The 25,098-nt window shown below is 35.3% G+C and overlaps 1 protein-coding gene across 4 annotated transcripts in view; it reads left to right on the plus strand.

Moving 5' to 3' along the window:
• Vps13c (vacuolar protein sorting 13 homolog C) overlaps positions 1-25,098 on the plus strand; it is a 137,791-nt gene that overhangs the window by 94,976 nt on the left and 17,717 nt on the right. For all 4 annotated transcript variants that reach the window (XM_048332995.1, XM_048332996.1, XM_048332997.1 and 1 more), the window contains exons 53-72: positions 200-286; positions 1,630-1,779; positions 1,940-2,204; positions 3,165-3,325; positions 4,296-4,417; positions 5,112-5,406; positions 6,841-7,230; positions 9,556-9,660; positions 10,356-10,520; positions 12,119-12,247; positions 12,470-12,603; positions 14,237-14,363; positions 16,354-16,589; positions 18,962-19,103; positions 20,109-20,249; positions 21,236-21,317; positions 21,417-21,486; positions 22,247-22,358; positions 22,480-22,593; positions 24,778-24,917. In XM_048332995.1, coding sequence (XP_048188952.1) covers positions 200-286; positions 1,630-1,779; positions 1,940-2,204; positions 3,165-3,325; positions 4,296-4,417; positions 5,112-5,406; positions 6,841-7,230; positions 9,556-9,660; positions 10,356-10,520; positions 12,119-12,247; positions 12,470-12,603; positions 14,237-14,363; positions 16,354-16,589; positions 18,962-19,103; positions 20,109-20,249; positions 21,236-21,317; positions 21,417-21,486; positions 22,247-22,358; positions 22,480-22,593; positions 24,778-24,917 — 3,167 coding nt within the window. The remainder of the gene's footprint in view (positions 1-199; positions 287-1,629; positions 1,780-1,939; positions 2,205-3,164; positions 3,326-4,295; positions 4,418-5,111; positions 5,407-6,840; positions 7,231-9,555; positions 9,661-10,355; positions 10,521-12,118; positions 12,248-12,469; positions 12,604-14,236; positions 14,364-16,353; positions 16,590-18,961; positions 19,104-20,108; positions 20,250-21,235; positions 21,318-21,416; positions 21,487-22,246; positions 22,359-22,479; positions 22,594-24,777; positions 24,918-25,098) is intronic.

Raw genomic sequence — 25,098 nt, forward strand, 5'->3', positions numbered from 1 at the left:
AATAAGGAGAAATACACCATCTGTCTGTCTGTCTGTCTATCTGTCTACCTTCCTATCATGTCCTCAGCTAATTTTTAAAATGATGATTGATATATAACATTAATCTTTGTGGTTGATATGTAACATTAATCTTTGTGGTCTATTGGCTGAAGTTATATGATTAGAGTTGAAGGACTGACTAAATTTTTTACCTTTTCAGGTTAATTATTACAATGAGATCCATGCTGTCTGGGAGCCACTGATTGAGAGAGTGGAAGGGAAGAGACAGTGGAATTTAAGGCTTGATGTAAGGAAAGCTTAAAAGACAGCTTTGTACAGAGTGACACTGCATTCACTAATACATTTTAGTTTTATGATTTTCAATATTTGGTCTAGGAATGCTTGAAGACCTTTCAGAAGGTTCATGTGGTTAAAAAAAACAAAAACAAAAACAAAAACTCTTTCCATGATAATATTGATCTTTTTATATAGTTTGCATTCACATTCTTTCACGAATGTACAGTAGGATTTTTCAGGAACCGCACAAATGGAATATTGCAACAGATACAATATAGAACAGAAATGAGAATCCATCTGTCTTTTAAGGCTGGCGCTAGTGAGATTAATAAATGGCTTTCATTGTATTTTCTAGCTATTTTTTATTTTAAATTTTATTTCTATTAGAATATAACATTTAAAATGAGTATTAAAATATTGCTTAGTTTTACAATATATACTGATAGATAAAAGTCACATAATGTAGAGTTAAGATACTCAGTGCTTTTTCTTGGTGAGACAAAAAAGAACTTGAGAATTGCTATTCTAGTTCATGAACTCATTTGTACTGCTTATGATATTTCTTAAGAGCACTTTGGGTAGGTACCAAAGCATATTTCCCAGATTGACAGGAATGGCTATTTCTTATTGTTAGATTGTCACACAGTGGGGCATCCTAACTAAAGAGTCACACATTGAAGCTGAGGTAGCAGATCTTTTGATAAAGAGGAGAACTCACCTAAATTATGTCGCAATTCCTTTTCTAAAGTGGAAATGTTTCTGGCCTATCTCTCTGGCATCCTGAGGCTACTGAAGACTGTTTTACAAAGCTTTTAAAATTCTGTTAGAACTTTTCGAAGAGTAGTGATTTGATCTGTGGAGACTATCCCATGATGGAGAGTTCATGTATTTTCTCCTTTGGTTTACTATTATAACCATTAAAGGCTATTTGTACTGAAAAGTAGTACATTTAGAAAAGAAACCTGACTGTGGGATTGCAAAAGATTAAATCAGATGCTGGCTGAAAGCTGATCATACTGTTTATTATTTCCAGATTATATCTATAGTAAGTATTAATTTAGGCTAACTTCAGGCTCACTGTTAATTGCTTATCAACACTTAATCATTATGTGACACTGAATAGCTAGCTGTGCACAAGAGATAAAATAGCATGTCCCTTTTCCCATGCAGGCAATATGCATTCAGATAAAGATTGCTGATCTGAGTACATTAAATTGACTTCAGAATAGGTTTGAAAATGAAGCATTTGAAGATGCTTATGTAAAACATCTTTAAGAGAACTCAATACTACTGAGTTCTAAAATCTTATTAATTGATTGATAACTTGAGTTTGCTATGTTATTTTTTTTATAGGTCAAGAAGAACCCGATCCAAGATAAAAGTTTGATGCCAGGAGATGATTTTATTCCTGAGCCACAAGTGGCAATTCAAATTTCTTCAGGAGATACAATGAACATAACAATATCCAAAAGTTGTCTTAATGTTTTCAACAATTTAGCAAAAGTACGCTTGATTTTTGATTGAGATATTTCAAGTTGAATTTAAGAATGGAATGTATGAAATTTTTTGGTATAAAACTGAGTTTCAAAAAACGTGGTCATGGTAAGGTATTTGAAAGAAGTACACGGGAAAACTTTGATGACGTGGATCTGTTCCTTTGCAGGGTTTTTCAGAGAGTGCTGCTTCTACTTTTGACTACACGTTAAAAGACAGAGCTCCTTTTACAGTAAAAAATGCTATAGGTATTCCCATTACAGTGCAGCCCAATCGTAATCTCAGGGTAATGGGCTCCTCTGAGAAAAGTGATGTTTACGCGGTGGACGTTGCTCGTGATTTGGAGCTGGAATATGCTAGTGTGGAGCCTTCACAGCAGGGAAAGCTGTCCACACTGAGCCGTCAAGAAAGCTCCTTCTTCACTTTCACCTTTGGTATGATGCTTCTGTCTTAAGGGAATCTTAGGAATTATTGTGGGCTGAATTTTAATAAAATATTTTGAAAAAATGCTGCAGATACCGATATATTGGAAAACAGTATTTTATTTTCAGGGAGAAAAGGGGCATACTTGAATTTGAACTCAGGGACTAATACTGCTAGGCAGGTCCTCTACTGCTTGAGCCACATCTCCAGCCCTTTTAGTTTTATATGTTATATTTCAGGTTGGATCTCAAGTTTTTGCTCAGGGGCAGCTTTAGAAGCCATCTTCCTCCCTATGGCCCCTAATATAGCCGAGACGACAGACATGTGCTTCTACCCCCAACTTAATGATTGAGAGTCTCACTGACTTTTTGCCTGGGCTAGCCTTGAGCCTCAGTCCTCCCAATCTCTACCTACAAAATAGCTGGGATTACAGACAAGAGCCACTATACATGACTGGAGAACAACATTGCTAAAGACTTAGATTAAATAATTGGTAAACCTTTGTCTTAGTGTTTTTCCATACTTGAAAAGGTTAAGCTTGATTAATTTGTAAGAAATACCTGAAAAAACTAGATTATTTCTATTTCTTTGAGTAGTACAATGAATAATATGGTTCAAAAGGGAAGAGAGTTCATTGAGGAGAGAAAATAATACTCAAAATCTTAAAATACTGATGATAGAGGTTAGCATTAAAAGAAAAAGAGACTTTCTCCATAGTTAGGAGAAGAAGTAAATTAGATTTTGTTTAATATACTGAAAAGCCCCCAAGTTGATTTGGATAAAAAATGTTATATCAGTAACTGATTTTTTTCTTTTTTATTCCTTATATTTTAGAAAAACATTTTGTAGTGATTACTTCCAGTTGTGGGGAGAACAATCTTGTTATTTTGCAGTGCTCATTATTCTGACTTGGGGAGATATTGGTAAATGAACATTTAGCTGACATTCTCTTCACTTATGCTCTGCCTCAGTACCACATGGATATACAGAAGTTGCAAATATCCCTGTTGCCAGACCCGGAAGGCGATTGTATAATGTGCGGAATCCCAATGCTAGTCACTCAGACTCAGTTTTGGTACAGATTGATGCAGCTGAAGGGAACAAAGTGATCACCCTCCGCTCCCCTCTGCAGGTAGTATTTATAGTGGATTGCATTCCTTCTGTAGTGTCAGGAAATTCATTCAGCTGAATATAGAAGATCGTACAGCTTCATTTACACCAATGCTGGCAAACAGGGGCAAATAGTAGCCTGCTATCATAGTATCCTTTATTTTCAATGTCTGATAAAAAAACAGTGTTGTTTCCTTAGGCCCATTTTTATTATTGCTTCCATTTAAAATTAATGATGTTTTTGTCCATTTCGTTAAAGATTCAGAGTGAAGGAATAGTGTAATTATAATTGGTTGTCAAAAAGGAAAACATATCATTCTCTTCACTTGGGGTTTATTTTGTAAGTGTATTTGAAAGGAATATTGGATCTTTTGTCAATTTAATTTATATAAATACTTTCTTTTACTTCTCAGGTTTTACCATACATTTTGACTTTTCTGTACTTTATAGGTTTCATTGTACCACTGTATTATTTGCAGGACATTTCTTCCTATTTAGCTAAAAAATGGAAGATTTTGGAAGATTTTGGATATTTTTATCTTTGTTACTAGCTTCAGTATGTATCATACTGTAGTCAAGAATAGAATGTTACACTGTTGTTCTCATATCTCTTTTGCTCCTTTTCTGTTTAATCATATGCTGCATTGAGAAAGGAGAAATGTGGCTGAAATCCTCAAGAACACCACACATTTGAAGGATAGTACTACTTCTGATAAGCATCAGTATGTAGTATACAGAATATGTGAATATTTCAGTAACTTTCAGCTGCCACTTAGACATCAAGTTTATATATATATGCGTATATTAGATACATTACATAATATATTTATATAAAGTAAACTTAAACATCTTAAACATGTTTAATTATCAATGGAGATACCTTCCAATATTGGTTTTGAAACTTTTCAGATCTGAAAGTAATTGTATGAAACTAGTGTTTTTTTAAACTTAGATGTCTTCTTGAAATACTTGTATATCTTTTTGTCCAACAGATTAAAAACCATTTCTCTATCGCATTTACCATCTATAAATTTGTTAAGAATGTTAAGCTATTAGAGCCCATTGGAGTAGCCAGACCTGAGGAAGAGTTCCATGTTCCATTGGATTCATACAGGTAGATACTTCTTTGAATTGACTAAATTATGGAATGGGACAGTAGTCACCAGAGGTGGTGGAAGGGTGGCAAGGACAACAAATTAAAGGGAGGGACTTTAAGGGATTGGGAAGGGTCCTGAGAATAGGAGAAAGAAGGGATGTATGAAAATAGAACAGTGAATTCCATTAATTTGTGCAAGTAAATATATTAATTATAATAAAAATAAAGAAGAAATTCATCTTGTGTATTTTAAATTTTGTCAATTAAAGACCAGTTTTCTAGGAAAAATCTCATATTTTATTATCTGAAGATTTATAAGAACCAGTTTTAAGACAAATACAGCTCTTTTTCAGAGAAATAAGTTTATTATCACTGAACTTGGTTGCTTTTAGAGATCCTTATTTTGTGTTTGATATTTTAGAATGTTTAAAGATACGTATTTATTAAATTGTCACTGTGTTTGAAATGAAACAAGTTAAGTTGTCTTAGCTTTACAGTTTTTTTTTTCTCCCAAACATGTTGCTCTGTGAGTTGGCTGAATGACATTGACCAAGTTTCCTTACCTTTCTAAGCCATAGTTTCCTTCCTGTAAATAACAACAATAATACCTACTCTATGGAGTTGTTGGAAGATTTAATGCTTTTTGTTTCTTTTTACGTTCTCAAAGATTTTTTTCCTGCTCTATATTTGTTTTTGCTTTTGTTTTCTGCAGAGGCCAATTGTTTGTTCAGCCATCTGGAACCTTAGCGCATCAGTACAAACCATCCACCACCTACATCTCCTGGAAGGAAGAACTTCACCGGAGCACAGAGGTCCGAGGCGTGTTGCAGTGCCCTTCAGTGGAAGTCAACTTCTTGCCCCTCATCGTGAATACCATTGCTCTGCCTGATGAGTTAAGCTACATCAGTACCCATGGGGAGGACTGGGATCCAGCTTACATTATCCATCTTTATCCTCCTCTAACATTGCGAAACCTCCTCCCATATTCCCTAAGATATTTACTTGAGGTATGCCTTTTATACTTTGTTTGACTCTTACTGTTGCACAAAGTGAAATTCAATTCTGTTCAGTGTTTCTTATTGATGTCTGTTTTCCATAGCATACTTAGACAATATTCGCAAGAACTGAAGTAGCATCTGTTACTACCAGGCATTATAGTACATTTTATGTGTATTAATACATTAAGCCCTTACAGTAACCTTTTGCAGTGGACTCTTTTTCACAGAGGGATTAAGTGACTTGTCCACAGTCCCCTAACCAATCACTGGTAAAGCTAGCATTTAAACAAAGCAGTTCGGCTTCTCGATCCCTAATACTTTTCTGTGTCTGCCATAAATTAAGAACCTTCATTATCTCTGGTATTTCAGTAAAATTTCATTGCTTAAAGAGAAGAAGAGAGCCAATGATAAAATAATTCATCTCATAGCTTTCTTTCATTTTAAAGTTAATATTATAATTATTTGGTGTAAATAATTTATTGAATAATAATTTATTGAAAATAAAAATAATTACTCCCATAAGAAATAATAAGGGAAAAAAAGGAAATAATTAGGAACATTTTCTAGTTGTGGGATATTTTAAAGTGTAAAATTCTTAGAAGTTTTGGAACCTACATTTTATTTATTTATCTTAGAAAGTACTAGAGCGTACACTTTATTCTTTATTTAACAATGAGTCATTCCTAGGTTAAGAGCCAAAAAAGGAATGAAATGAACTGAATAGCATATATACAAAGGACATTTTTAAGCTGGGTGTTGTGACTCAGACTTTGTAATCCTCGGTACTTAGAAGGCTGAGACCTGAAAGATTGTGGTTTAAAGCTAGCTCAAACAGACAAGTCCATGAAATTCGGTCTCCAAAATAACCAGCAAAAAGCCATGTTGGGGGCATGGCTCAAGTGGTAAAGTGCCAGCTGAGCAAGTGTAAGGCCCTGAGTTCAAACCCCAGCATTAGCAAACAACTTAAAAAAACAGAAGAAGTTTTCAACAAGGGAGCCTAATTCATAGGTTGGTTATTCATTTAAAAAGTCATTCCACCATTCTTAGGGAATTTATCAAAAATAGCTTGACATCAGTTTTCTCTTTCTATTCATATGGGATCCATGAGCATATGAATAAAGGATGAAATTGGATCCCCGGTAACTAAGTAGCTTATTAATGACACAGCTCTAATGGACAAAAGTCTCAGGGTTCTGCAACCCAGCCTTTGATTCTTGGCATAGATAGGATTTTGTTCTTAAAACTTATGACTTATGGCCAGTTCTGCCTGTGGCAATATAGTAGTGTTTCTTTTAAGTCTTTAGTGGTTACTAGGCATTCATAAATGTAAACGTGACTAGTCTTGGCAGTTAACTGCCTTTGGTAGGTTATTTAGCACTTGTAGCCTCTCAAATATTTCTGAAAATTGCTCAGCAGATTTGAATTTTGTGGGTTTGTTTTTAGGGAACAGCTGAAACTCATGAGCTAGCAGAAGGCAGTGCTGCTGATGTTCTACATTCAAGAATCAGTGGAGAAATTATGGAATTAGTCTTGGTGAAATACCTGGGTAAAAACTGGAATGGACACTTCCGCATATGCGATACACTTCCGGAATTCTTTCTTGTGTGTTTTTCCTCTGACTCTGCAGAAGTGATGACAGTTGACCTGTCAGTGCATGTCAGGAGAATTGGCAGCCGAATGGTGCTGTCTGTCTTTAGTCCCTACTGGTTAATCAACAAAACTTCTCGTGTTCTCCAGTATCGTTCAGAAGATATTCATGTGAAACATCCGGCTGATTTTAGGGACATCATTTTATTCTCTTTTAAGAAGAAGAACATATTTAGTAAAAATAAGGTATGTTTTTGTTACATAACAAGTTAAAATAGGTAAATCCCTAACCTAGAAACTTGGAAATCCAAAACCATGTTTATGTATTTGCTGAGTGCCATTTATATGAATTAAAAGTAGGAGACATCAGGAATGCAGAATCCATGGGTGGGCGGGGAGGGGGGGCGTTAGGAACCTATAATAGCAACAGTCTCCTGAAGCTGAGTTGTCTTCTCCAGGTTATATAGAATCCTTTGTGTTCTTGAAGCCTGTCAGGTAGAAAAGCTTTATTTTTTGTATCCTTTACCAGTGATGATATGGTAGTTCTATAGATGCAGCAGGTTCCTTTGTTGTATATTAGTTGAGCCATCTATGCATGAGAAAAGCCCAATAACTAAAGCTGGTCCTTTGTGCTCTGGCCTCCTCTTTCCTCTTCAGACTCATCTCTGCATACCTTTGCACACTCAAGTGCTTACCTCTTAAGTTTTCCCATATGCTGCAACTTCTGCCCTCTCTAGCTCTTCCATTTCTTCTACTTTTCCTGTTTCCCTCATCTTTCTTGCTTGTCTGCTCTTTGTGTTTTGAAGTTCGCAGGCCTGATATGTGTGAACATTCTTTGACATTTCAATTATATGCTTACAGTAGTGCTTCTCAATTTTCAAGGGACACTAGAATTACTTAAAGGATTTTTAATACTGTTTGCTGAGATGGGCACCAATGACACCTATAATCATAGTCAGGAGGCGAAGATCTGAAAATTGAGGTTTGAAGTCAGCCTGAGCAAACAAATCCCAGAGACTGTTATCACCAATAAACTAGTAAAAACCTGGAAAGTGAAGGTACGGCTCATGTGGTAGAGCACCAGCCTTGAGTGAAAAAGCTGAGAGCACACACACGCTCTGAGTTCAAGTCCTAATACTTCCATCAAACAAGTCAAAACAAAAACAAAAGTTAAATGTTTGTTGAGTCCTGTCCCGGTGTTTGATTTGATAGTCTAGGAAGGGCCTGAGGATCTCTGTATCTGTAATGGATTTTCAGTTGATGCTAGTATTGCCAATCTGGGGACCACTTTGAGAATCACTGTTAGTGAGAGTTGATTAATATATAGTGTTCTAAGCTGGGTGCTGGTGGCTCCTGCCTGTGATTGTAGCTACTCAAAGAGGCTGAGATTTGAGGACAGTGGTTTGAAACCAGCCCAGGGCAGGGAAGTCTGTGAGACTCTTATTTCCAATAAGCTACCCTCAAAAATCCAGAAGTAGAGCTCTGGTTCAAGTGGTAGAGTGGTAATCTTATGTGGAAAAGCTCAGGGACACTATCCAAGCCCTGAGTTCAGCCTCAGGACCAGCACAAAACAAAACGAAAGCAGGTGAACAAACACTGTTCCAAATTAATTTCCTGTGTTTCTTTGTTTCTAGTTGAGTAAAAAGTTTCAGTGGCACAGTCAGGAGCAGAATAGACTTTCCTGACCTCTAGTCTAATATATTTCTATCATACATCTCTCTTGAAAATGTTTGCTTATGGGCAAGCACTAGTGGCTCATGCCTGTAATCCAAGTTACTAAAGAGGCTGAGATCTGAGGATCACTGTTCAAAGCCAAAGGCTGGGCAAGAAAGTCCATAAGATTCTTATCTCCAGTTAACCGCAGAAAACTGGAAGTGGAGCTGTGGCTCACAGTCGTAGAGTGCTACTCTTTAGCAAAAAAGCTCAGGGACAGCACGCAGGCCCTGAGTTCAAGTCCCATGTCTGACCAAAAAGACCCCAAAACAACTTGATTTCCATCCCACTAGTAGTAAACTTATTGTCATCTCAAGCTGTGTCTTCCATAGCATCTGCATCCATTCTATGGCCCCTGTCATTGAGTCTTTAGTCTTAATTATAGATATTATTTCCTGGTTTATTTGAACTCTATTGAAGATATAAACTGTGTCCTACTATCTTTCATTCTGCCTATGACAAGACCTTCCATGTTGTGTCTGCTGAATAATGTTAAAATGCCATCAACTCTGTATATGCTAAAATATTTAAGAATTTGCTAGCTCTGTATTACAAGTCTAACATTAGGAAATACTTTGTAACAATTTTCTTAATTATCTTAATCTTTATTTTCTTAAGCAAGATCTCATTGGTATCTATCTAAATTTACTATACTTACTGCTCAGATGAATGTGATGGTGAGAGCTATATTTTTGTTATATAGTCTATGGTTTTGTTGCATTTGTAATAGGATGATGGTGATATTTTTCTATGACCTATGCTACTAAAAGAATCTCTAGCAGTCTAGAAACTTCCTAACAAATAGAGCGAAGGTCATCTTTTAAGTTTTTTAATATGATAGTATTTTTTTGGTTGTAGGTACAATTAAAAATTTCAACTAGTACCTGGTCCAATAGTTTCTCATTGGATACAGTGGGAAGTTATGGCTGTGTGAAGTGTCCTGCCAACAACATGGAATACCTGGTAAGTATCTGATTACTTACCTTGGACTGTATTCATCTTCTCTGCAGTTCAGTAGTTCAAAGTATTACATGGAGTGCTGTCTACAAATTTGTATAACCACTGTGATTAAAGGAGAACTTGAATCTGTTTAAACAACGAGTTGAAGTCACTGAAGGAAACTCTGATGCATTTGACTATGGTTTCTATTGTTTTTGTTTTACTAATAACAGATATGTCAACAAAATTGAGCCTCTCCACTGATTATGAAGCAATTTATTTTCGAGTATTAAAAAGTTCACAGATTAAATGCAAATTATTACTAATTTACGAGTTGATGTTCTTTCCTTGGTTTCTGATAGAGCCAAATGAAGGAACTAAAGAATTTCCTCTTTAGTGAGGTATTAATAAGTAGTAGAATACAGCTTTTGTTAGTTACTTTAAGAATTCTTATTTTTAGGCTGGGAATATGGCCTAGTGGCAAGAGTGCTTGCCTTATATACATGAAGCCCTGGGTTCGATTCCTCAGCACCACATAAAAAGAAAAGACCAGAAGTGGCACTGTGGCTCAAGTGGCAGAGTGCTAGCCTTGAACAACAACAACAAAAAATTCTTATTTTTAAAATATTTTAGGTTATCTTTGTGAATGAGAGGGTTGCGTCAATTTCAAAGAGATTGATAAGTGCTGAAAAATAAGCTTGTGTGTTTTCTTTCCATAGGTTGGTGTCAGCATCAAAATGAGCAGCTTCAATCTCTCCAGAATAGTCACTTTGACCCCTTTCTGTACCATTGCAAACAAGTCCTCCTTTGAACTTGAAGTTGGGGAGATTGCCTCTGATGGCTCCATACCGACCAACAAATGGAACTATGTTGCTTCCTCAGAGGTAAAATTGTCTTTTTATGTAACTCATTCCTGAATTATACACATTGATATGGGCATATAAGTGAGTTTTATATACCTTTTTGTATACTCACTGTTTTATTTATTTGTTAAACTGTGACAGCCAGCTATGAAAGATGTTTCTTACATACTATAGACATGTTTGGTAAGAGGAGAATTATTTATAATATTTCCTATTAGCTCATTCTACATAATTAACAGTCATTCTCCAGTTCTTTTCACGTACATAAAATGTGGATGTGTGTAGAGTTTGCAAAGATAGTTTTCGAGATAATGTCTCTATACTCATGGTCAAGATAGTATTTCTATACTCAAGAAGCTATAATCTTATTAGGGCCTGTTATGCCTATATATTAACACATGGAGAAAAAGATAGTATGTAAAGTTACAGGTCTTATAGAAGTTCTGAATAAGTGAACTGGACATTTACTTGTAAATGAATAAGAATTCAACTTTTACACTTTATAGGAAAGGAAATTGAGGTTCAGACTTTCCCAGGATCAGTAAGGTCTTAATAGTTGATTTGTTATATATTGGTAATCTGTATCATGGAAGAGGTAGGATTTGATTGAAATTTTTCAGGCTTATTAAGATTTGAGGAGATGATGACAGTGAGGGAAAGAGTAAAGGAGTAGAGTAAGTATTCAGATAATAAGTGTCACTTGACTTGGCCTGAGTTCAGCAACTAAATCATCTGACCTTCACCTAGCTGAAGGGCATTCTTCAGCCAAGTTTACTAAAAAAGAAAAGATTGTAAGGTTATTTTTGCTTAAAAAGTAAGTGCTAATAAAAATTTAGAGCTCTAAGAGTCATGGTCTTTTCATGACACTTAAAATGATCTCCCCATGTCTTGAAATTAAATAAATGCTCATCATTTTTTATCTTTGATGTGTGTTTCTCAGCAGTGTTTTTATTCAGAAATAGAATGTACTCATTGTTCTATAGCAGTAGGAAATTTTGATTTGGGAACTAAGCCCTGAATTTTGTAGACAAAGAAACAGGCTCAAAGGAAAATATGGTTTTATTAAAATCAGAGAAAGTAATCAGTACCTTCAGCAAATCTGAGATGCTCTCTTTCTCTGCCTTCACTCATCTTTCTGGTTTATATAGACTGTGAGAGGACTCTTCATGCATTAATGATATAAATGAAATATGCACAAAAGCAAATGTTAAGATTACAGTTTTTTAAAATGTTCAAGGTATCTGAGGTGGTGGTCTTAATCAAAAGGCTCTTTCTATTTTAATTGTACCATAGGAACATATGGATTAATACATATATAGTGTAATGAATTTTAGTTGTTTTCAAAATTACATTGTTATACACTATGTTACTACATTGTGTATTTTTGTTTATTGCTTCTTTGAGATGGACTCTCGGTTTGTAATCCAGGCTGACTTCTTAACTCTTGATCCTCCTGCCTAACCCTCCAAGTGTTTATGTGCTTCAGTACCTAGCTTGTCAGAACATTTAAAGAAGCTAAGTAATAATTTAGTCAAAAATCACATTTAGAGTTGAAAACTTAGTGTCTTGTTTATGCTACAGTACTGTCCTCAGACTGATATAGCTTTTATGTTTTTTAGTGCCTTCCATTTTGGCCTGAAAATTTGTCAGGCAAACTCTGTGTGAGAGTGGTGGGCTGTGAAGGATCTTCCAAACCATTCTTTTATAACCGACAGGATAATGGCACTTTATTGAGCTTAGAGGACCTGGTAAGTGTCTTTGACTTTTAAATTGCCTGAAACTATTTCATTAAACTATTTTATAAAAAAATCTACTGGTAATTATTTGAAGGTGGTGTTTCATGAATGTATAATGCTATGCATGCATAAAGCTTTAGAAAACAAGGCTTTTATCTTTGCATAACTGATTGAATTATATATGTAAGTAACATTAGACCAGTAGGATAATGTGTATATTTTTTCCTTCAATAGAATGGAGGTATCTTGGTGGATGTAAACATTGCTGAGCACTCAACTGTCATTACTTTTTCTGATTACCATGAGGGTTCTGCCCCTGCCCTGATAATGAACCATACACCATGGGCCATCCTCACATATAAACAAAGGTATGAAAAAGAGAGTTAATGGAAACTCTTATTTATTTACTTAATCTATTTTTTAATAGTACTGTGGATTGACTCCAAGGCCTTGCAACTTGCTAGCCAAGTACTGTGCCATTCTATCAAGTGTGGTCCTCATGCTTTTTATTTTGAGATAGGGTCTTGCTAGCTTTTGCTCTGGCTGGCCTCAAACTGAGCATCTCTTGACCCCTGCCTTCCTAAGTAGCGTCTACAGGTATAACACCATGCCTAAAGGCTTATGATTTACTGTTACTGGTCCACTATACCTTTTAGAGAAGCATTTGGTTTCAAGTGTCCCCAAGTTTTAGAAAGGTATTATTGAGCTCGTGCTTTTTTTTTTTTTTTACAAATACGTTGGGCAAGTTCTGAGAAAGTACTTAAAATCAACATGCTAATATTTCTGAAACAATGCCAAGCAAGATAGATCAAAGACTTTGAATTGTCTCTTATCAGTTCAAATCAAGTTTTTCTGTCAAAGGACTTGACAACACACTTGATAAAAGATCTTTTAGGAATTTTTAATGTTTAGAGTAACAAATATAGCACTCTGAATCTGCTTAAGCATTCTCTTCCCTCTGTAACCTGAAGATGCTTAGTGAACCTCTCCTGATGAATCTATATTTACTTTTTGGCTAGGGGAAGCAGAATTTGCTAAATGAGTGGACAATGAGCAGAGAGTGATGCTGCATTTACAGGGTGATAGGAATTTTGTTATTCTGCCCTTACTTGTGCTGTCATTTTTGTGATGTCATTGCCTAATGGCAACTCTCAAAATACTGTGTGTGTGAGTGTGTGCGCGTGTGTGTGTATATATATGTATATATATTACATATATAAAATGCATGGTATATATACACACAACCAAGTAAACATTTATAAATTCCTTATAGATTTCCCTGTTCTTAACTTCCCTGTTGTGAATCTAATGAGAGTTTTAAAAATACAGATCCAGGATCAAAACCTAGTTAGATTACTTCTTTTTTTTTTTTTAGTTCTCTGGAATGTTTTTGTAGTATATAGACCAAGATTTTTAAACTTGAGTGATCAATTTCAAAATCTCACAGAAATCTTGTTAGCTGTTCAGAATTCTGATTTAGCAGCATGTGGATAGGTTGCAAGACTTTGCATTTCAGCATGGCAATGCTGCCAGCCCATGCCACACACACACACACACATGCTCTTGAGTAGGAATATTATATGTTCTCTTTTGCTTTTGTTGATATGCCTCTGTGTGTGTATATATTCATTTTAGATAGTTTAAGTAATAGATTTGATTGAAAAGTTTCATCTTAGGCATTGCATGGAGGATATTTACTGTACAAAGCCTCTTCTATAGGTAGACATTGATTTACTAGTTCATTTGTTTTCATAAATATCATTGGTATGTTTGTGCCTAGATCAATCTAGATCATTGAAGCTTTGGAAACAATCATATCATAGGGTAATAATTTGTCTCCCCAAATTTAAAATAGTTTATTGGATGTTTTAGGGTGCTTATTTAGGCAGAGCCATGTTCTATTAAATAATTTCTTAGGACTTTTGTGCTGGTCCCTACCTCAATAAACTACAGGCCTTTGTTTCTCAGGGTCAAGGCATTATAACTTTCCTTTTGTTTTAGTGGGTCACAGGAGGAAGTGGACTTGCCCCCAAGGAAAGCTCGGCTTTTTGCCTGGGCTGATCCTACTGGAACCCGAAAACTTACATGGAGATATGCGACACATCTTGGGGAACATGACCTGTTAAAGGTACCATTTGATGGGGATGAGTTGTGGGGTGGTATGGGAATAGACAAGCTGAGCTCACCACATCATCTTGGCTTTCACTGAACTAAAAATAACTTGGAAATATTTTCAGAGTAAAGTGCATTCAGAGTTTAGATTCTTCATACTGATATTTTATCATAGAAAATCCAAATTTATTTACATTTAAAAATAGGTTTGTGCCATCTTGTCCAAATAAGACCACTAAAGCATTTTTTAAAGAAAAGAATTTTAAGGTTAGGTAAGTGCATCTTTAAGGAATCTATACTGTTGTTAGCTGTAAGAATTTGAGGCTCATTTCCCTAAGTAAGGCCGTATACTTTATTCATTAGTAGTTTGATAGTATGTAAATTATCTCACAAGAGATCTAGTGTTATATTTTTAAACAGTATTTAGGTAGCTAAGCTAATTAAATATGTTATTTCTTGAACTCATGATTCTAGAAGAGGAATAAGAGCCTTTCTCTTAAGGTAGGAATTGCTTTTGCATTAGTGGTATAACATCCACTTTCTGGAAGGAGATACTCCATGTTGAAAAAATTCCTATAGTGTCATATTTCATTTTCTGGTTAAGCCAGTTGTAAAAATGCTCTCTTGAGTTTTTCTTTAAAGTTGAGAACAGTGACTATATTCTATTTCCCTGTATTCCTTTTGAGATATAAAAGCGAAAGGTACATTCAGTCTTTGAGAAAGTAAGCTGGATAGCTCCTATGTTGTGAGAGTGGATTTCACCATGATGGTTTTGTTGAGATCTTTTGGTTTGGGTGTGCTTTACTTTCATAGTAAAGAAACTGATATTCACAAGTGGGATAAAGAGGCTTTAGTTGTTTGACATTTTTGCTCTCTGGCTCAGAGGTTCAGAGCTTTTTTTCTCAGAAGTCTGTTGTCTGAAAGCATTTCTTTTCTCTACACATGACACTGGAGAGGGAAGTGATTGTGGTGATATGCTAGAAGATATTAAGGTGAATGCAGAAAGCATCCTGGTAACGCTTTATGTAGGAATTTCAGTTTTTAAAATGTGTGCTTTATTATGTGTTAGAGAATCAGACAGTCAGAGAAATAGATTGTTGTTTTTTTTTTGGCCAGTCCTGGGGTTTGGACTCAGGGCCTGAGCACTGTCCCTGGCTTCTTTTTGCTCAAGGCTAGCACTCTGCCACTTGAGCCACAGCGCCACTTCTGGCCATTTTCTGTATATGTGGTGCTGGGGAATTGAACCCAGGGCCTCATGTATACGAGGCAAGCAGTCTTGCCACTAGGCCACATCCCCAGCCCCGAGAAATAGATTGTTTAACACCACTTAGCAGTGACTTGTCAATAATGAAAACTGGTCTAGTTAAGTTCTAGTCAGTTTTTGTCAAGGGAATTCTGCCCAACGGTGACAGGAAATACAAAGGAATCTAAAGAAAACTCATACATTGTCCTTTCATTTGTTTTGTTTTTGCTATATTGGGGATTGAATTTAGAGCCCCGGGCAGGTGTCCCACTATTTAAGCCATGCTCCCTGCCCTTTTTGTCTTTACTTTGTTTTTCAGATAGGGTTTTGTGCTTTTTCTTGGGCTAAACTCAAGACTATCATTGTCTTACCCCTACCTGCTAAGTGCCTGGGACTGCAGGCATGAGCCATCACACCTGGCAACATTCATACATTGCCAGACACTGCATCTGAAAAAAAAAATCTCTCCCTATTCTAGTATGAATAACTAGACTACCCATAGCTTTTATGAGAAAAATAGTTCACAAGAAAAACAGCAGTATCGTACAGTTTCAGAAGAAGGTAAAACCTTTGAAAAAGTTTTGCCAGAAGAAAAATTGAGAAATATGTGCCTGGCATCCTCCAGTAAGTTATAAAGATGTGAAAACTGGATAGGAGGAAAGAACGGGATAAAAGCTCAAGACAACAAAGTAACCTGACAGGTCACAACTGAAAGAGATAAAAACCATACGTGAGTTTAATGAGCGTCTCTTCTTTTTCCCAGGATGAATGTGGCCAGTTTCCATACGATGCAAACAGCCAGATACACTGGGTTTCATTCCTTGATGGACGCCAGAGAGTTCTGCTTTTCACAGATGATGTTGCCTTGGTTTCCAAAGCACTACAGGCAGAAGAAATGGAACAGGCCAATCATGAAATAACCTTGTCTCTCCACAGTCTTGGGCTCTCACTGGTTAACAATGACAACAAGCAGGAAGTTTCCTATATTGGAATCACCAGGTAAGAAGATAAGGCTTCAGAAATCTTTAAAAGGCATTAAGTTTGCCATGTCCAGTTTGATGAGAGTATAAATAGATTCATACAATGAATTTGATAGATTGTGCATGCATTCAGTAAAATTTACCAAGTAACTTTTTGAGCTGTCATTGCCTTCATGGTACTCATTGCCAGTTATTAAGGGGGATGTTTCTTTATTTCTTTATTGTTTGTGAGTAATTTTTGAATTACAAAAACACAAATACAGAGAAATATGTTAATATGCAATGGAAGAAATATAGAGGTAGAAACACTGAGTTTGTCTCATGCACTGGCTTCTAGAATCTGGCATGAGACTAAGACACCAAGAGAAATAAATTAGAAAGTAGGTTCGTAGGAGTTCATACTTTTTTTTTTTTTAAACTTATTTTTTTGCCAGTCCTAGGGCCATAAACTCAGCGTCTGGGCACTGTCCCTGAGCTGCTTTTTGCTCAAGGCTAGCACTCTACCAATTGAGCCATAGCACCACTTCTCGCTTTTTCTGCTTATGTGGTACTGGAGGAATCGAACCCAGGGCTTCACATGTGCTAGGCAAGCACTCTACCACTAAAACACATCCCCAGCCCAGGAGTACATACTTTTTATGGATGGATTTAGAACTTTACTTATGGGACTAGATATGTTTTCTGATTCTGTTTATACCTGTGTAAAAATATATTAAAATAATTATTTTGTTTTTTTAAGTCTCAATGAATTTGTAATACACACATTTGTTTCTTGATTCTGCTAAGTGCAATAGTTAATGTGGTACTAAATATAACCAGCGTAGTATCTATTGATAATTGTATGATTAGAGAAGTAAAGCTAAGTGAAAAAGGGAGGCCAGGTAGAGAATACTCTGCACAGTACCAGACCAAGGGTTATATAAATGATGGATATCATAGCCACTGTTAATAATAGTACGTTTATGTATTTATAAGTAACGCACTGCTTTGGTTCTACATTTCACTATCACATAGGGTTTTAAAGCTATATACAAAATTACTGTTTAAGACATAAAAATAGTATTTTCCCTCTTTGATACAATGTATTCATTCAGACTTACAAGCCATCATACTTTGTCTCCTTGGCCTTTGTAAGGACATTTGTAAAATTCATGTAAACAATTTGATTACACATTCTAAGGAGAAGTAAATCACTTACATAATTGAAAAAATAGACTTTTGTTCATAGCTTTAGGTCTAGAGACAGATTGAATATAGAGTTCTCATATTTCCATAACCCCTTTTCTTTTACTACTAACATCATGCAATAGTATAGTACATTTGTTACTATTGATAATACCAATAACATTATTACGTAACATCTGTAGTTTACAGTAGGATTCATTTTGAATTATACATTCTGTGAGTTTGACAAATATGTAATGTACATCTCCATTATTATAGTTTCTCTGACTTCAAGTCCCATGTTTTGCATCTTATAATCCCTCCCTTTGTCTTTATAGACCCTCTGGAAACTAGTAGGTGATGGTGTCTTTTGTTTTAGTTTGCAGTTCCCTGAAGTTATGCTGTTGTACATCTTTTCATATATACTTATTTGTCATATAAATAACTTCTTTTTTTCACCGGGCCACATCTTCCCAACAAAATAATTTCCTTCAAGTATATTAATTGTACAAAATAATGATTTTCATTATGACATCTTCAACACAAGCATATAATGTACTTCGATCATATTTATCACCCCCTGTCCCTTTTCTCTTCATAAATAATCCCCCCTCTACTTAGATCCTTTTTTTGAGAATAAACATGATTATTTGTCTTTTTGGTTAGCTTATTTCACTTAACGTGATACTCTCTAGTTCCATCCATTTTTCCACAAAAAGAAATACTGTGTTCTTCTAATGGCTGCTTAATATTCTACTGTGCAGATACTGAATTTTGTTTAGTCATTTATCCATCAGTAGCCATCTATGCCGATTCCATTATTTAGCTATTGTGAATAGTGCCTCAAATAAACATGGGTGTGCAGGAAGGTATCTTCATTCACACATGGGAGGGATAGGCAGCTGGATCTAAGCAGAAAATCTCAAGTAGTTTGCAAGAAGCATAGAGAAGCAGATATCTCAGTATTACAAGATGATTTTGAAGGCCTTAGCTGTCAGGTCAGACATTCCCTACAGCTGCTTTAGATGATTGACCTCTCTATGTAATAGAGAAAATATTTTTTCCCGACCCATTTTGTTATATTCATTTGCAACACAGGTACGACTTGTTACTTTTTATCAATATAATTTTCATATGAAGTTGATAATTGCGCTAATCTGGAGTTAAATGACAATTTCACAAACTCTGGTATACTTCTAATTCAGTTTTCTTTGTGTATTGCTCAAGTTCTGGTGTTGTTTGGGAGATGAAACCAAAACAGAAGTGGAAGCCTTTTAGTCAAAAGCAGATAATCTTACTGGAACAGTCCTATCAGAAGTACCAAGTGTCAGAAGATCGTGGCTGGATTAAGTTGGATAATAATTTTGAGGTATACCAAAATTATTTTGAGTTTTTATATTTTATTATTTTATACATTTGTTTTGTTGTTGGCAATACTTGTGGTAAGTAAAACCTTAACATTCCTTGAGTACAGCAACTAACTAAATATTAATAAATATTAATAAACAAACTTGCTTCTTAGGAGTATTGTTTTGTACATTTTAATCAAATTCTGTATAATGAAATAGGATTTAAACCTGTTGCTCATTGGTAAGATTGTAGAGAAATTATTGTTTATTGAAACTTTTTCTCTTATATTTTGAATAATGTCTATATATTGATAAGGCTGTTTTATATAGAGATGTATATATATATATATATATATATCATTAATTTAAAAGACCTACAAAACCCTACTGAATTGAATGCTAAATGCATTCAGTTGAATGTGTGTTGAACATGGGTATGTATCCACAGATTATGGTGTGTTCCCCATGACATACAGAGCTAACATTTAGAGTCATCTTTTCAAAACAGACTCTAAAAGCTGAAAGCAACTTCTCGCATGCTGGGCTTCCGTCATATAGTTTGTTTACTCTTGTCTTGCTGTGGGAGGGTTGAAATGCATGGATCTAAGATTTTGTTCGCTGTCAACTCTCCATCACTGCAACAGTGGATGTCATATTAGTCTTACACATAAACAAGCTATTAGCTATTTGTAGTTTTTGTTGAAGATAAATAGTTTTGATAGCTTATGTAGTTTTGTTTAAACACTTAAGAATTATCTAGAATTATCCGTTACTATTAAAGTTTGTTGTATAAAACATTAAGTACAGTTTTTATAATTGAAAGCATTCAGGATTCTTATTTCCTTCATAACTATTTAAAAAGTGATGCTACTATTTCTGAGATCTCACTTGTAAATGATCTGAAGATAGCTTTTCTGGTGAGAGACAGAGATAAAGATCGTCTCAGTTCCATGAGTAAACAAAAATTGCAAATGGGAAAGCTAACCTGCTAATAATTCACAAAAATGTCCTTTCTTTTTCTCCAGGTCAATTTTAATAAAGTTCCAATGGAAATGCGCCTCCCTATTAGATGTCCTATTAAGCGGGATTTTTTATCAGGAATTCAGGTTGAATTTAAGCAGTCTCCTCATCAGAGAAGCTTAAGAGCAAGATTATACTGGCTTCAGGTAACCCACCATCCTTAATCAAGTATCTATTTTTTAGAAATGAAATTTCTTGTGAGTTTGTAGTTGAGATGAAATTAGTTATCCTTGCAGAGCTAGGAGTATATTCAAAAGTAGAGTTCATATGCTTTCAATACCCTGCATTAAAATAAAAAATGAAAAGTCAGTTAATATCTTTTTATGTTTCTTCCTCCTCTCCTACATATCTTGTGAATTCAGCATCTATGTCTAAGGATCTCATGAGAGTTGATATTATTAATGTGACCAGTTAGCCTATCATAAATATATGTGTTTATTTTTCTTTTGTTTTGCTTTTTGCCAGTCCTGGGTCTTGAACTCAGGGCCTGAGCACTGTCCCTGGCTTCTTTTTGCTCAAGGCTAGCACTCTGCCACTTGAGCCACAGCGCCACTTCCGGCCTTTTCTATATATGTGGTGCTGAAGAATCGAACCCAGGGCTTGGTGTATACAAGACGAGCACTTTTACCACTAGGCCATATTCCCAGCCCCATGTGTTTATTTTTGTACACTAAGATTCAATGATTTTTTAAATGTCCCATTGAATTTTCATGGGATCCCCAACTAAGATTTTCCTTTGTCATTCCTCATGGCAAAGATCAGGGATCCCTCTTGGTCTGCTTCTCTTCCTTTTTTCCTTTTAACTGTTAAGTACTATTAGGACATAGTATTATTTTAGGACATTTTTGTTGTTTTGCTTCTTTCTACCTTTACTGTAATTTTAGTCAGTGTCTACTTACACATGTGCAATATTAATACAGCTAGGAGATAATACATTATTTTGTGTAAAGACCTTCCTTGCTGGGGCAGGTTAGAAGTTTTACAAATTTAAAGTTAAACTTGTAATGGCACCACATGTATATTCGGATAATTATTGTGAAAATTTGTACTTTTCTAATATTGTCTCTGACAATACAATTTTAAATTAAATTGTTTTAAATCCTTCTACTAAGTTGGTTTTCTTGTCTTTCAGGTTGATAATCAGTTACCAGGTACAATGTTCCCTGTTGTTTTTCATCCTGTAGCTCCTCCAAAGTCTATTGCTTTGGATTCAGGTAAAGAAAGAAATATAAACTTATTTATAAAAGAGAAGTACACACTAGTTTGACATAGCATAAAGTTTAGTTTTTCTCCTTTATTCTTGCTTCCTGTAGAGCCTAAACCTTTCATTGACGTGAGTGTGATTACAAGATTCAACGAATACAGTAAAGTCTTACAGTTCAAGTACGTAAAGGTTCCTGCTTTTTAAGTAAAGGATTTTACAATGAGGACCCATTTTGAAAACAAATTTTATTCTTTTGAAACTAAAAATTTTCCAATTGAACATGTAGATTAACTTTTGTTGAAGTTATTTGTTTATTCTTACTTGAAGAATTGTCTATACCTGTTTTAAAATGCAGAATTCCTTTAACCCACCTTCTCTTTGTAACTCAGTTGTATTATGAAATATAAATGAATATGTATTTGTCAGCCATGTTCTTTCGAGCAGTTGCAGTGAAATTTAAAAATTAAATGATACAGGTGGGCACCAGTGGCTCACATTGGTAATCCTAGCTACTAAGGAGGCTGAGATCTGAGGATTGCAGTTCAAAACCAGCCCAGGCAAGAAAGGCCAAGAGACCCTTATCTTCAATAAACTACTGAGAAAAAGTTGGAAGTGGCACCATGGCTCCAGAGGTAGAGCACTAGCCTTGAGTACAAAGAGACCTAGGGACAGTGCCCAGGCCTTGAGTTTAAGTGCCATACCCACAAAGTAAATAAATAAATAAATAAAATATAAAATTAGATGATACTTGGTACATTTCTAGTTATAATGACATGACAGATATGGGAAGCTGGGACTCTGAATGTAAATACAAGACTCTTGCATCCACCGTAATGGAAGACTAAGTCTAAGTATACTCTACGTGTTTTAATTTTAAGACCCATTGATGTTAGGTTTGATGGGACCCCTTTTCTATCTTAAATGTTGTTTTTTCTGTAGGTATTTTATGGTCCTCATTCAGGAAATGGCCTTAAAAGTTGATCAAGGGTTTCTGGGAGCTGTGATCTCACTGTTTACTCCAGCAAGTGACCCGGAAGCTGAAAGAAAACGGGTAACAATATTTACTTACTGGTCCAAATATGAAGTTTTAAATAATTAAATCAGCTATCTAATTTTCTAGATAATTGTTATAGTAGGTAATTTTTTAAATTATTGGTTTGATTTTTTTTCAGACAAAGTTAATTCAGCAAGATATTGATACACTAAACACAGAATTAATGGAGACTTCAATGACTGATATGTCAATTCTTAGTTTCTTTGAACATTTCCATATATCTCCTGTTAAGGTTTGTTACAATTAATACTTTAAAATTTTAGTGTAATTGTTTTGGAACTTTTAAAAGATCAATGTAGAAATGTAGCTTTTAATTTGTTGCATCAAATACTGGGCAGGAATTTTCATTGATTAATCATAATACTTAAGACAATTCTCTGTGACATATGTACAGCTATAATCCCCACAGAGAAACCACCAGAGCATGTTCTCTAGTGTTGAATTAATAACCCTTTACTCTGGGAAGAAGCTGACAAAGGCATTTCTTAATTAAGCAGAGAAGTGCTCAGTGCTGTTTAATGTTTTGGTTGCACTTTGTAACTACGATCAGTGTCTAGGCAGAGCTGTAATGGCTTCCCTGACCAGAATGGGAAAATGCTGAAGTAGGTGTTAACTGTCCAAGTGCTGTCATCCCCCTTCCAAAACTAGAGGAGTGGAAAATTGGATACCTTTCACTTGCCTGATTTTGTACTTTATGAACCCATTTTCTTTTTCCCTTATTGTTGTTCTTTTTAGCTTTTACAAGGAAAGGTGACTGCTTACTAAATTCACAAACGCTATCAACCATAATGCTCTAAACTTGTGTAATGAAGCATATATACAATCAAGCAACTCTTTAAAATATTGATGATCCTTTACATTCTCAAACACTTATTCATAGCACTTTATATTCAATCGCATTTACCAATTAATTCAACTAAATTAATGGATTTATAAAATAGTATTATTTTAAACTGGAATGTTAGACATGCTATGAGATTTAAAAGCGATATTGCTTTATGTGATAGATTATACACACATTCTTTTATTTTTTTTTACTAGCATACCTTAGTGATACAAAGGGGTTTTCACTGTGTTATTTCCACACATGTATACAGTGTGTACCCATCAATCTCAGACCTCTATCACTGTCCCTTATCCACTTCTGCTTCTTGAAACAATTCTCAATTTCCTTTTAATTAGCAAGTGATGATTTGTTATTTCTTGAATTAATACCTTTATTAAAAATTTACTGAGGGGCTGCGGATATAGCCTAGTGGCAACAGTGCCTGCCTCGGATACACGAGGCCCTAGGTTCGATTCCCCAGCACCACATATACAGAAAACGGCCAGAAGCGGCGCTGTGGCTCAAGTGGCAGAGTGCTAGCCTTGAGCGGGAAGAAGCCAGGGACAGTGCTCAGGCCCTGAGTCCAAGACCCAGGACTGGCCAAAAAAAAAAAAAAAAAAAAAAAAATTTACTGAATGATTATTATAAAAATTACTGTGAAGGTATAAAATGATGCTCTGGATTTGATAATCTAGGGGGTATTAAAGAATGGCAGTTCACCTACTTGAGTTCTGAGTCACAATGGAAATTGTGCCATGAAACTGAATAATGAGAATAATAGGCGGCTATAGTCTCAGATCATAGTAACTTTCCCCTAGAGAAAGCTGGAGCTCTGTCCACCCGCGCTTACCTTTCTAGGATCTCAGCACTCCCCAGTTGTACACATAAGTAAACATCCATGTTAAAGAAAAAATAGCCATCAAACTTTCCTGCCTTTGCCCTACTCCATCCTACTTGAGCTTTTCTTCCTGGCTAGGTAAAATGATCAGGAAGTACCAAATGATAGATGATTATCTGCTTTGCTTATGCATGTTGAATTCATTTGTCTGTGTCTTCATATGTTTTTGCACATAGTACAAAATACAAGTTGAACAGCAATGTGAAAAATCTCATGTCTGAGTACTTAGTTGGAGGATGTGGGGAAGCTGAAAGCCTTTTTGTTGCTTTAAAAGTTTATTTGACAGTATGTTAATTTTTCACCGTAATTGCCACGTTATTGTTATGATATGATTTTAGCATAATTTCTATTGTTAATTGTTGCAGCAATGATGTACTTTAGTTGGATGAAAATAATTACCCATTTTTGAACTGGCAGACTACTTGTGTGCCAGCTGAAATATTTTTCCTCTTAAAACTATCATATTTTATAAAGGATATTGTTTTCTGCATAGGAACACAATGACATTTATACACTTTGAATGAAAATAGAATTCCATGTGTGGATTAGACTAATTGTATTTTATTAAAAAAACAAACTGTAAGAACCAAAATATAAGTGGGTTGTCCTATAAGATGTAGGGCAATACTAGGCTTTACTAGGACAGTAATTGAAAGTTCTTGGTTCTGTACTGAATGCTGTTTTTCTTTCAGTTACATTTGAGTCTGTCTTTGGGTTCTGGAGGTGAGGAATCAGACAAAGAAAAGCAGGAAATGATTGCGATTCATTCTGTCAACCTACTGTTGAAAAGCATAGGTGCTACTTTGACTGACGTGGATGACCTTATATTCAAGTAAGACTTCAGTTAAAGCCTGTGGGGCAGCATTTGTACCTGAGATTTCTGAGAATGTCTTCATTTTTGCAATATTATCCTAGAAGATTAGTAAACCCTACAACTTATACTAAGTCCATTCTAGTTATATTCTAGGTTTGCCTATCTTATCGTGACAGTCAAGGCAAAAGTGTATTTTCTT

This window comes from Perognathus longimembris, chromosome 23 (assembly GCF_023159225.1).
Source record: "Perognathus longimembris pacificus isolate PPM17 chromosome 23, ASM2315922v1, whole genome shotgun sequence".
Taxonomy (NCBI): domain Eukaryota; kingdom Metazoa; phylum Chordata; class Mammalia; order Rodentia; family Heteromyidae; genus Perognathus; species Perognathus longimembris.